The sequence below is a fragment of the Microcaecilia unicolor genome, chromosome 12, assembly GCF_901765095.1.
Source record: "Microcaecilia unicolor chromosome 12, aMicUni1.1, whole genome shotgun sequence".
NCBI lineage: Eukaryota > Metazoa > Chordata > Amphibia > Gymnophiona > Siphonopidae > Microcaecilia > Microcaecilia unicolor.
The window spans coordinates 35,631,746-35,645,489 of NC_044042.1; the positions used below are offsets into that span (position 1 = coordinate 35,631,746).

At 43.7% G+C, this 13,744-nt stretch overlaps 1 protein-coding gene across 4 annotated transcripts in view; it reads right to left on the minus strand.

The window, feature by feature from the left end:
• The window catches only part of GRAMD1B (GRAM domain containing 1B), a 348,426-nt gene that overhangs the window by 7,872 nt on the left and 326,810 nt on the right, over positions 1 to 13,744 (minus strand). For all 4 annotated transcript variants that reach the window (XM_030221469.1, XM_030221470.1, XM_030221471.1 and 1 more), the window contains 5 exons: positions 10,651 to 10,766; positions 8,229 to 8,385; positions 2,166 to 2,343; positions 379 to 522; positions 22 to 140 (listed from right to left, as the gene is read on the minus strand). In XM_030221469.1, coding sequence (XP_030077329.1) covers positions 22 to 140; positions 379 to 522; positions 2,166 to 2,343; positions 8,229 to 8,385; positions 10,651 to 10,766 — 714 coding nt within the window. The remainder of the gene's footprint in view (positions 1 to 21; positions 141 to 378; positions 523 to 2,165; positions 2,344 to 8,228; positions 8,386 to 10,650; positions 10,767 to 13,744) is intronic.

A 13,744-nucleotide genomic window follows, 5' to 3' on the forward strand; every position in this document is an offset into this window, starting at 1 on the left:
CAGATTTCTCTCTCTACACACCTGAGTCTCAGTGACAGTAGCCGTTTTTGGAGCTAGTGGATTAGTGAGGGTGATGGTGTAGAGGATGACACGGGTTTGGTTTCCATTGTCTTCTTTCGTCCAGGGGTGAAGGATGACCTCTGACAAACAGGAATTGCATTAAAATCACATCTTGCCATTCCCACCTCTTCCCCACTAAAAGCAGTGCAAATCATATCCCTAAGTCCTGTGTCTATATGCAGAACTGAATTTCAAAGGCTTAGTCCCCAGGTTATGCACAAACTTGACTGCATAAAAAAAGGCATTCTAATGTATTAGATGCATGTGCAAGCTTACAAAATTGTCCCCAGTGTATATTTCACAGTGGCTTCAGCTTACCAGAGAACCGGCGTTGTTCCATGAACTTTCTCTGGAACTGTGAATCCGTGAAAAGAAGATCAAACAATTTATCCACGTTGAAATTGAAAACCTCGTTCATATACTGTCGACCATTCAGGTCTTCATAGAAGGCCTGAACTTCCCCTATAGAACAGAGACAACATGAGGGAAGGGAAAAGGTGAGAAGTGACATGACTAATGTAAAAAGAGAGGGATGGGATATTGTAGGGGGGTGGGGGTGGTTGAATTGGGGAATATAAGTCAGTGTATTACTTATGGGCCCTTTTACAGAAGCTTAGTATGTGTTAATGAACATTAATGTGCGCTAAGTGCCACAAGGTCAACGTGTAATTAAACTCTGGAATTCGTTGCCAGAGAATGTGGTAAAGGCAGTTAGCTTAGCGGAGTTTAAAAAAGGTTTGGACGGCTTCCTAAAGGAAAAGTCCATAGACCGTTATTAAATGGACTTGGGGAAAATCCATTATTTCTGGGATAAGCAGTATAAAATGTTTTGTACATATCTGGGATCTTGCTGGGTATTTGTGACCTGGATTGACCACTGTTGGAAACAGGATGCTGGGCTTGATGGGCCTTTGGTCTTTCCCAGTATGGCAATACTTATGTAGGTATAAAATAGGACACACAGCATTTAGCTCATGCTATGCTAATGCCCATTAGTGCACACTAAGCTTTAGCAAAAGGGCCCCTAAATGGCAGCTTTGAAGAACATCTGTGTAAAAAGATAAGAACAAAACTATAGCAGTGACTCTCATTACGACCTCATTGACATGCCGTGATGTCAGATCCAACTGAATGCACTCAAAGTAACATTTTTATATATTTATTTATTATTTATATCATTTATACCCCACAGTTTCCCACCGCTGGCAGGCTCAATGTGGCTTACAACATTTAGTAAACAAACAGTAAAGTACAATAAATTGAAAGTGATATGGGTGGCGTAAAGGTACAGGGTTACGAGAAAGCAGTTAAGTTCACAAGGTCTTTATAGCAGTTGGAGTCCAGGAATCATGGAGGCAGGACGGGATCTGTAGGGTAAGCTTGCCCAAATAAGTAGGTCTTGAGAGACTTCCTGAAAGTCAGATGATCTTGAACCGTTTATACAGATTTAGGCAATGCATTCCACAAATGAGTGCTGATATAGGAAAAGGTGGAAGCGTATGTGACACGATGCTGTTTTCCAATACAGTTGGCATCACTCTGCCAACTAGTGCATATGGGATGCAGAAATTCAAAGGAACCATATGCAATAAAAAGCATGCCGTTATTGGCGACTGCCACTGCTGCATAATGTAAGCCACACTAAGCCTGCAAACAGGTGGGAAAATGTGGGATACAAATGCAACAAATAAATAAAATAAATAAATAAATAAATATATGTGCATATATGTAACGTACAGTACTCTATAAAATACATGGGTTACTGTACACCCAGCTCATGTGAACACCCACCTGCAAAGTATGCGCTATCGAAGACATGCACATATTTACAAAATAGTGCGAAGTCAAATTATTTTTATTTACATGAGTGTTGATATATGTGTGTATGAACAACTAGAATATAGGCCTATTAGGCAGCTCCTTATGACTTACATGGCTAAAGGTATCTCCTTAAGTGCCATGCATTTTTTTAAAAGTATTTATGCAGTCAGTGCTTTTAAATATCAACCCATTTATTTCTTGGTTGTTTTGACTGATCAATTTCTGCTTTGTAAAATGTTCTGGGCAGGGTGCCTTATAAAAATCAGAAGTCTAGAGCCACTCACCTTCATCATGAGTCGCTGAGGAATCACTCAGTTCTGTAGGGATGTCTTCATTGTCATTGAAATCCAGAGAGGGAGAGCTGACTGGGGGAATGAGCTCAATTTTCTCTCCAATGCTTGTGATGACCAGCTCTTTTGTCAGTGGGCTGTCCAATTCATCCTCTGGGAGAATCCCATCAAACTGGAGTTGAGAAAATGTCCAAAGTTAATCACAAGCTTCACGCAAGGCAGTGACAGCTGGGTTGGACTCTCCTGCATACTTATGGAGGCTAATTTTATAGAGTAACAGGGTTCCTGGTTGAAGCAGCCTAGTAGAGGCCTACTTAAACACTATTTTATAAAGACCTACCTGCGCCTCAATGTCTTTACAAAGTTCTAGCGTAAATGGCAGAAACTGCATCAACTTTATAGGCACGGACAGTTACACCTACTTTCAAGCAGGTGTAAACATTCGTGCCTACAATATTCAAGTGTGTAGAATATTTTATAATCTGCCTGCACACTAGTAAACCCTTGCCCAGGCTTTGTCCAAATTCTGCCCCTTGAAAGGCCTACTGGTAAAGTAGACACCAACACACAATTGCAGTGTTTTATAAGAGGCCACATACATGCAAAAATGACTTCATAAATTTACCCACATGAAGTGTTTAAGACCAATCTGGTCTCACAAATAGCGTCAGTGACCAGACTGATAGAACAGAAAGGGACGATGGAATAAGAGAGTCAAGGAGAAGGTGGAGTGGAGCAGAGGAGAGTCAGCAATCACTCTTCAAAGGGTTTAGGGATATGGGGGTCACTGTTCCTCTAAGCTGAGTGGGACTTCTCCAAATATATTGCTGACAGTGGGGGGTGGTGCTTCAATATTGTGTTTTCAATCACTAGGGGCAGGCAGTCTGGAGTACTCCAAAGCTTGCCTATCCCTCACTACTGAAAATATCATAGTGAAACAGCACCCCCACTGGCAGGACTGTAGGTGGAGAACACCCGCTCAGCTTAGAAGGAACATTGATGGGGATAGGCATATAAATTTCACTATTTAAAAATGACTAAACTTAAGAGCCTATTTTTGCTAGGCACTTAAATGTAAGAGCCTGAAAGATGAATGGCTACATAGGCAGAGTTACAGCACTGATTTTCAGCACTAAACACCTAACTCAGGTGCATAAAACTAGGCAGATGCAGACACCTCTGTTTTAGGTTCCTAAATGTATGTACATTTTTAGCTGAAAACATATCCCCAGTATTCAGCAGGAGCGGGCAGCGCTTTGATTGCCTGCTGCCGGCGTTCAACCCAGGTATTCAATGCTGGGCCTTCTCTGGCGACCGGCATTGAATATTCGGGTTTTCAATGCAGGCTGGTGCATGACTGGTTAAGTTAATATTCAGATTTAACTGGCAATTGCTTACAGGCAAAGATAGGCCTGCTTTTTATGCAAACTTATTTGACCGCTAAGCCTGGCCAGTTAAGTTCTAAATATAGGGACTTAACCGGTAATGCCCTCAATGCCCCCAACATCGCTGGCTTTGTTTTCAGCACTAACCGTGCATTTTTAGTAGCAATAACTTGTTAAATGCCACTTGAAAATGACCGGTTATCCGCCAAGATGTGAGTTAACCGATTGGTGGCCTTTTCCGGTCAGTTAACTTGCACTGAATATCAGGCCCATAGATGTCTAAATTTGGCTGAAAATCCACCTAACTTTAGGAACTGAAAATATTCTGAAAATTGACTCCTTAGCTTCTGAGAGGTCTAGCATATATATATATATCACACAGAGACAGGAATGATCATGGAGGGTTATTTTGGGTAACCAACGATAGAAAGTAAAAAGGCAAACTGAAGATCAGACAGCACAGCTCCTCCTGTAATTTAACCCCTCATTCTATAACTCCTAAAGTCAATTGCACACGTTAAATAATGCCAGCACTTTTGCAGCTTACGCACTTAAGTACTAGGCGCTTTGCTGTAACTTATGTTTAGAAGCCTTAGGGCCAAATTCTATAAATAGAACCTAAAAATCGGCACCGAAAAACTACGAGCTTATCATGATTCTATAAACTATGTTTAAAGTTAGGCTTGGTTATTAGAATTTGCTCACGTGCCATTCTTGTGACTAAAATTTAGGTTCACCCATTTAGGCCACCTAAAACTAGACCTAAATACCTGCGCTTAACTTAGGCACGGATTGGGTGTATTCCATAATAGTGCGCATAGTTTTTTTGAAATGCCCACAACCCGTCTATTCTATGCCCATGGCCATGCCCCCTTTAATTCTATTTAAAACCAAATAGTACCGCTAATTGCTTGTTAAGTACCAATTATCGGCATTGATTGGCTTGTTAATCAATTAAGTTGTGTGTGCAATTTGGCAGTGCAGCCAAATTTACACGCACAACTTAAGGCGTTAGTTATAGAATCTGAGTGTTAGCACATAGGGCCGGATTCTGGAAATGGTGCTGCAAAATAGGTGCCGGGAAAAATCAGCGCTCAGCGCTATTCTATAAAAGGTGCTCTGGGATGAAGACTTATGCCAGCTACAACCTGGTGTAAATCCTGGTGCGGAATTTGGATGTGGATCCCCAGAATTTCTATAACATTGCATGCATCTTTTGAGAACACCCTTGACATGCCTAACCCCCCCCCCCCATAGCCACGCCCCCTTTGGGTTGCACGCTGTAGGATTTGGGCGCCCAGGATTATTTATGTATTTCTTTCTTTCTTGATATACTGCAACATATCCATCCACGGCATCCATACGATGTACAACAATTAAAACAATAAGTTTAAAAAAAAAAATAGGGGGCGGAGTCAAGATGGCGGCCTAGCTGGAGCGTGTGAGAGGAGCTATTGAGGACTGGAGCCTCTGAATTGCAAATCTTATTCTTTTCTTCCAAACTAAACATCAATGCCTCATACTGAGAGGAAAGGAGTGGTAAAGGCCGTGCTGCCGCCGGCAAGAACCTCTTCTCCTGTCCAACAAACGCTTCATCACTACGCTACTAGCTCCCTGACTAATATCGGATTGGTGAATCCCGCTGTGACGGCAGTTGGAGGAGCGGCAGCGTCACCTGGGAATGAGACATCATTATCACCACCGAGCTCCGACTTACCACCCTGTCCTGCGACCCTTCGAAGCGAGGTGCAACGACTATCAGAGCCGGAAGTCAGTAGCGGTATAGCATTGAGCGGCAGCCCCTTGCTTCAAGACGCAGAAGATATCAACATGGAAGCTGAGACTCCCAGGGAGGTAACATTACAATCTATTTGGTCAGCTTTACAAAACTTGACATTTACCATTACAAAAACTGCACAAGAAACAACTTTGTTGGTAAATAAAGTAGACTCTTTAACCTTGGCCCTCGAGGAAGTTAAGCAAGATATGACGACATTCGTAACACAAATACAGCTTGATTATCAAACACTGAAAACTACTACGGAATTGCTGATTAAAGATAAGACAATGATTTCTCGCAAAATAGAACAGATTGAAAATTTCAACAGGCGCTTGAATCTTAGGATTTTGAATTTTCCATTGGCTAGGGGGATATCAGCACTTGATTTATTTAAAAAATACTTGACAAATTCTTCTGTATCCACAAGCTGCGATCCCACCTGTCAATAAAATACATTATCTTCCTTTATTAAAAAAAAAACGGATAACAGAATACCTCAAAATTTGAATCAAATCCCTGAGTTGGATATATCAAACATTTCAGATTTACTTGAAGACTCTATCAGAAATTAAAGAACGTTGAACTCTACTTATTTCCTTTGTCTTTGAACAAGACTTAAATGCCTTAATGAAATTGTTCTTTAAAAATTCTTTAAAAACTTTTTGCGGACAAAAGATCTGGATTTTTCCGGATGTAACAAAGACTACTCAAGAAAGATGTAAAAAGAGTTTTTGGCCTTCAGAGAGGAGGTCAAGGCAATGGGAGCCTCATTTTTACTGGCGTACCCGTGCAAGTGTTGTGTGAAATATCAGGGTAATAAATATATGTTTTTTGATCCATCTTAATTACGGACTTTTATAGAAGCTAAGAAGATCATCGAATAGACTGTATATTAATAAAACTGATGGAGAAACTGTGAAATAATCGGGTGATAGGCCAGGCCGTTTGCTAGAAGTATAATCTTTAGGTTTCTTTTTCTTTTGTATAATCTCCTCTTATGAACTCACGCCCCCACAATCTTCTGGTTGTGGTCTAAGAAGGCTTGTAATTTTTCTTTTTCTGAGTTTTCTTCACTTTAGAGTAAAGTATTACCTGCTATTTTTCTGTTTATAAGTGATTCTTATAAATGTAAATGTTTAAAATCAATAAATATAAAAAAGAAAAACCCAATAAAGTGCAGAGAAGGGAACAGGCAGGTAGGGAAAGGGGGCAGGGGAGAAGGCAGCTGATCACCTAAGCCCCGATGATCAGAAGCAAACGCAGGTGCTACAGGCTGTTAGTGCCATACTAGTGGCTGCGTTTGCTACCGCCCCATGATCAGAGTCCCCGAGCACGTGAAACAACGCGCTCGGGGTTCTAAACGCAACTAGCATGCAAATGCATGCAAAACAGTGCAAATAGCATGCAGATGCATGTTAAACCTATTCATCCCCAATGATCACTGACCAGCGCGCCAAAGATTGGCTCGATGGCCACAGTAAACCCTACGCCAGCTCAGAGCTGGCATTAGGGTTTGCAGACCATTGGGGAAGAATGGTGAACCCCGTCCAGCATGCATTTGCATGCTAGCTGGCCTCCATTCTCCCCAATGCAGCAACACCCCCCCCCCCCCAGGAACTGACGACTCCCCCAGCGACAGGGGGGTGAAGGTCCGGCGGACCTCCGGTCCCCCTGACACCCCCCCGACACACGTTCAGGAAGGGCTGGAGATTGGTGGGTCGACATCCCCCCCTAACCCCTCCCAGCATTTCTAACAAGTCACTGGTGGCCCAGTGAGCAACCGACGACCCCCCCGACCCCCCTCCAACACAGGTTCAGGGAGGGCTGGAGATCCGGTGGGTCTCCAGCCCCCCCTAATCCCCCCCAGCATTAGCAGGAAGTCCCTGGTGGTCCAGTGGGCCGCTGTCAATCCCCCCCTACCGAAGCCCCATCCAGCACATCCCAGGATACACTGGGCAGGGCTGGGCGCTGCCATTTTGCAGGCGTTGTCGAAGGAAGAGCAGGGAGGCCACCTCCCTCCTCCAACTCAAGGTAGAGGGGGGGTGGGGGGATTGACAGCGGCCCACTGGACCACCAGGGACTTCTTGCTAATGCTGGGGGGGGGGTGTTAGACCACCAGGGACTTGTTAGAAATGCTGGGGGGGGGGGGGGGCGTAGTGGGGACTGGAGACCCACTGGATCTCCAGCCCTTCCTGAACCTATGTTGGGGGGGGTTGTTGGGGGGACCGGAGGTCTGCCGGACCTCCAGCCCATTTTGCCTTGCTCGGGGCAGGGGTAGTTGGGGCTTGGTGGTCCTATGGACCTCCAGCCCCTCTTTGACAGGTCTGGGCTTTTGACAGCCCAGACCTGTCAAATAAGTGCGGGAGGATTCTGCCTGAGCTCAGGCCGGGCACAATCCTCCCGCACTTCTTCCCTATGATCAGAGAGAATTGTGTGCTTAAATTAGCATGTCATTATCTCTGATCATAGGTCCAATAACACCCCACGCTGTTCCAGCGCTATTTTTAGAGCGCTGTTTGGAACAGCGCGGGACTTCTGATCATCTGCTAGCTAGAGAGGGCACAATAAAGGTTCTTGTAGAAGAAAAAGAGACTTAGGCAAAGGTTTGGGTTAGAGGGGAAGATTAGGAACTGAGACAAAGAAAAGAGGGTTGATCAGCTACAGAAGGGAGGCTGAAGGACTCAGGGAAAAGGTGAGTTTTAAGTAGATAGTGGGGGGTTGTTTCATACCTGAGATAGGGGGGAAGGGAGTTCCAGAGATGTGGATCTAAATAACCGAAAGCTGTTTCAGGAGAGCTGGTGAGGTGAAAAGAAGCTAAGGAGGGGAGAGTTAACAAACTTCAGTGAGCAAGGAGATAAAACTAATGTTTAGCAGTGACAAGGAGTCACCTACCGAGATGGGTGCTTCGCTGCTCCCCGTGGATGCCAGTGTACTATTGGTGAGAGATTTTTCATGCATCCGAGGGCTGGCATCAAGCTTTACCTCCATGCTGTTCTTAGATGAATTGTCATTCACCTCTGCTTCCTCCACAGGAATCTCTTCACAGTACCTGCATTCAGGGAAGGAACATAAATCAGTAAGTACATCTTGAACATGTGTAATTTAAGAGCAAATACACACTGATCAATACATACCACCTGGCTCTACCTATGGAACAGCCAACTGAGCATTTATAAATAATAGACAGGATATAAGATAGTCAACATATATTAACTATCCCTGATAAAAAAATGTTAAAAGGCTGTGCAAGTCTGGTGTAGCAACACTGACAGAGGCAGGTGGCACCTCACAGAAGAACCAATTTACTGAAGCATGAGCTTTTGAGGTCCAGAGTCCTCTTTGTCATATGCATGAAATGAAGTTCAGGACAAGACTATCCCCCCAATATTCAAAAATAAATGGCACTTAACCAGCTATCCGGTGATATTCCGGAGGGGGAGAGATCGTGCGATATAGGCAGTTATCCCTGAATATTCAGCGCATAGCTGGCTATTATAAGCAGCCACATTGGGTCACATAAATAGCTAGAATATCTTTGGCTATCTACGACTATTAACTTAGCCAGTAATGTTTAAACTGCCCAAAAATAAACTGGTTGTTCAGTGCTGGTCACCCAGAAACGGCCCGGCATTGAATATCCAAGCTGACCGCTGACAGCAGGAGTTAGCTGGGATCCCTTCCAAGGTCTGAATTGGTCTCTCTCTATATATATATATATAGGAAAATGCATGGGGGAGGGAGAGGGATACAGAGACTGATTATTGTAAAATGCAGGGAAGGGTGTGGAAATGGAGAGATAATGGCTGCACAGTTCAGTTAACTGACAACTGTGAAGGGTGAAAGAGAACAATGACAGGATGATCTCAGAGTAGTTAAGCCCATTCACACCTGTAGTGAGCCATGAATCCATTGTCTCTATTCAGGCCTAGGGTAGCCTTTTTTGATAAGTCCCAAATGGTTTCACACAGAAATGTCCTTTTGAAGTTCCTTGGTAGGAGTACTGGCAACCTTAATGTCAGACAGAGCAGTGGTCTCTGACCTTTTTTATGTAAAGGGCCAGAAAGTGGACACAAGAAAGCTCCGGGAGGGGGGGGGGGGCAACAAAAGATTTTAGGCTTACAAATGCAATTTTAAATACTAATTTTGATTCTACAAAGATACATTTTTTAAAAGAAATCACTTTATTTTGGCTTAACAGTTACAAAAACCATACATGAGACCCTGTTTCTGTGTTACTATTAATCCTTCCCATCCCACGTGAGCCGAAAGAAAAGAAATTATTTTTATTCTTAATAGTCCTTTAGAAATAAAAGGAAATGAATTATCAGGAGACTCTTAGAAATGTAATATATAGCATTTTGGGTGGGAAAATCTAATATAATAGTCACAGACAAGAAAGCTAAGTGAATTATGTGGATAAACCTTTCAAACTGGGGCTGAGCTGGAGCAGAGTTGCACTGTCGGGAGGTTTTGTCGCTACTGCAGGTACAGAAGAGGTCCCGCAAAGCTCCTCTGGGTTGCGTACGCCTGGGTGGTCACACTGACGCACGTGCGCACACACGCACGCACAGGGAGAGGCAAGTCGACCAGAATTTGTCTGTGTGCATGCGTGTCAATGTGACCACGCAGGAACATGCGACCCAGTGGAGCTTCAATAGATATGATGGTTGCAAAATTGGACTGCAGGAACCGCATGTGGCCTGGAGGCCACATTTGGAGACCAGTAAGATAGTGTGTCTTAGGGGCTGATGCTCAAAGGTTCACAGTAGAGCAGTGGCCTCTAACACACAAATCTAGAGCAGAAAAATTGATGCGGCATGCTCATAATAATAAGCACTGACAGGAAAATTGACATAAATTAAAAAACAAAACAAAAGCATGCTATGGCAATATACCCCTTACCCCAACCCAATCCCTCTTCTTGCCTGCCCCTGCCTCCGTAAAATAATCCCCGATTCTAGTGACACCAACCGTGACCCAACCTGACCCCCCCTTACCCCAGCCTTAAAGAAAATGGTGCGATGGTCCCCCTTCCAGTCACAAGCACCGGTGGTCCTGTGGCCTCCCAGTCACCTTGGCCTATGGTCTAGTGGAGGCCCAACCTATCCCTCCAGACCTCTGTACCTTGTAGAAAGCAGGAGCGATATCTACTCGCTCCTGCTTCTCTGGGCACCATCTTGAAAATGGCATCCCCTCAACCTGCACAGTGTATCCTAGGGGCCTATCTGCCATATAAATGTTTTAAGTGCCTAGCAATACACCTATGAAATCACTGTGCCATACCCTAGGTTCCATCAGCATGACTGTTGCTTACCCCATAGTGTTGAAGTCATCATCAGGAGGTACATAGTCCTCATCATCACTGGTCAGGCCCAGTTCATTCCCATAACACTGATGGACAAAGTGCCAAAGCTCCTTTGGACATAGGGGCTAAAGGAAGAGAACGGAAAGACAGTCCATGAGGCAAGAATGCACTTACCTTATGCATAATGGAGGGACTGACCGAAGGTGTGCTGTGATTAGGGTTACCATATGGCTCCAGAAAAAGGAGGACACATTGATCCAGTTCGGGTTTTGCTTCCATTGAAAGCACTGAAAGTAAAACCCAGACTGGCTCAATCTGTCCTCCTTTTTCTGGAGCCATATGGTAACCCTAGCTGTGATAGGGATGGAGGTATCAGGCCAAATCAATGACAGTCTGCGAGTGCTTTTAAGGAGTTAAATTATCAAGGTGGGCTACAGTTAAGACAGGTTATTTACCATTAGCTTGTGCTATCTTAGCACAGATCCAATTTTATGCAATGAGACCTGGGTACTAACAACTGGGGTTAACAGTAAAATAACACATTTTAATGGTAGCCCATGTTGATTACTTCCTCTCTAAGTCAGTCATGTGGTCAGTCTCTCCATAGTCTAACTTCTGCCCCTGGTATTGTTCATTTCTTTATGCTTCTTGTTTTCTTTCCTATTCCCTTTTGAAATAATTTTTCCTTGGACATATTTAAGTGTAAATGCCATGATTTTGTGCATCAGCCAAACATTACAAAGACAAAGGCATCCTTGTACATTGGTTGATATTTCTACTGTCCCCTTTCTTAGAAGCTGTTAGAACAGCAAACCCATGACACAACAAAAAAGATATAGTAGAATTGGAAAAGGTACAGCGAAGGGCGACGAAAATGATAGTGGGGATGGGACGACTTTCCTATGAAGAGAGGCTGAGAAGGCTAGGGCTTTTCAGCTTGGAGAAGAGACGGCTGAGGGGAGATATGATAGAAGTGTATAAAATAATGAGTGGAATGGATCGGGTGGATGTGAAGCGACTGTTCACGCTATCCAAAAATACTAGGACTAGAGGGCATGAGTTGAAGCTACAGTGTGGTAAATTTAAAATGAATCGGAGAAAATTTTTCTTCACCCAACGTGTAATTAGACTCTGGAATTCGTTGCCGGAGAACGTGGTACGGGCGGTTAGCTTGACGGAGTTTAAAAAGGGGTTAGATAGATTCCTAAAGGACAAGTCCATAGACCGCTATTAAATGGACTTGGAAAAATTCCGCATTTTTAGGTATAACTTGTCTGAAATGTTTTTACGTTTGGGGAGCGTGCCAGGTGCCCTTGACCTGGATTGGCCACTGTCGGTGACAGGATGCTGGGCTAGATGGACCTTTGGTCTTTCCCAGTATGGCACTACTTATGTACTTATGTAACACTGAGCCAAAAGCCACTCCCTTTTTCAGCGATTACCACTGCCCGATGGAGTTTCAAACTTATTTATTTATTTGGTCAAATTTATGAATCACCTTTATCAACAGACCCAAGGCAATTTACAGACACAGAGTAGAAATACACATACTATAACCCACAGTAATGACTTAAAAGTCAAAATTAAACAAATATAAGGCAGGTATAAATTATCAGTTTAAACTGAAATTTTCAGTTTTAAAAAACCAGACATGGAAATGATAAAGGACCTCTCTTCTTGAAGAACAGCTGCAAAAAGTAGGAATGCAGATCACATAGTTAAAGCAGGATAAACTAATATGTGAAAGGGTGCTTTCTTGGGATGCTAAGGGTGCCATCTTAGAAAGTCTCTTTTACATGTGGAAAAGGGGCTTTTCTAAAATCACACAGATGTATACGCACGTATAAGTATGTGCATCAACACTAATACAGATTCCTATACACACGCCGTTTGTAGGTCTTCCCAGGGCCAAGTTACAACACATGTCCACAAGTGTAAATTTGTGCATGTGCATTAGCATGTGTTCTGCGAGCTGCTTTATAGGTGCCAACACTGCCTTTACAAAATAAGCACGTGAAGGCCAATTCTAAAAATACCTGCTTGCATTTATGTGACATATGCGCCTAAGCACTATTCTACACTTATTAAGTGGCATAGTGCATAATTGCAAGGCAGCATATATGGGCAGAATATGGAAGTGTCTCCCATTTAAGTGCAAAACTTACAGAATACTGTAAGTTACATGTGCCCTTGCTGCACGTACGTGCCCTCAGTTATGCCAGCTCCATGGCTGGTGTAACTGCGGATACACAGCTTTTATGCATGCCTATGCCAACTTACAGAATGGGCATTTCCAGTGCTGCATCAGCCCATCTAAAAGGAAGCATGCGCTGACAGAACTGCCCCCAAACTTCTTCCTAAAATCTGAGTGGTCAACATTCAATGGGGTTTAAATGAGGAGAGGATCTTGCCTGCCTAAACCCCACTCGTTGGGCTGTACCCAGATATTCAGCGGCACTTAACCGCCAGTGTTGTTGAATATCCCCTCTGACCGCTGCAGCACTATGCGATTAGTGCTGAGGCAGTATGTGGATGGAGTCGGAGAGAAACCAGCCGTTATGTGGACACTGGTCATGTATAGTGCTGGTGATTGCATAGATAATGGGCAGACAGCAGTGTTCCCTCTAAGATGTGCCCTTGTGTGTGCGCACGGCTCAGAAAGGGAATGCACATGCCTAGTAACTGCGTGCACAAAATTTTTGCTAGCTTTCTTTACTGTGAACATAGGCTATACCGCAAAAAACCTGTGCACAAAATATTGTTCATGCACACATGGGCCAGCAAAAATGAGAGAGAACATTGGCAGACAGAACCACATAGAAGGCATCCTATCTTTGCCTGTCTAGCCATGTGGGTGCTGACAGTGAATATCAGCCAGCAGCCACTTAACTTTCAGGTTGGCGGCTGACCCTTGGCAGTTAGCGGCTTTAAAACCACTGACCACTGCAGGCTGAATATGGGCTTCTTAGCCATTCTTGACTCAGACCCACAAAGGTCCCTGTAAAGAATCATTCTATATTTCCACCTCAGTAAAAAATTACCGATTTGGAAATACAGAGCGATTCTCAAAGCGAATCAAATGCAAATGAGTTGCTCGCAAAAG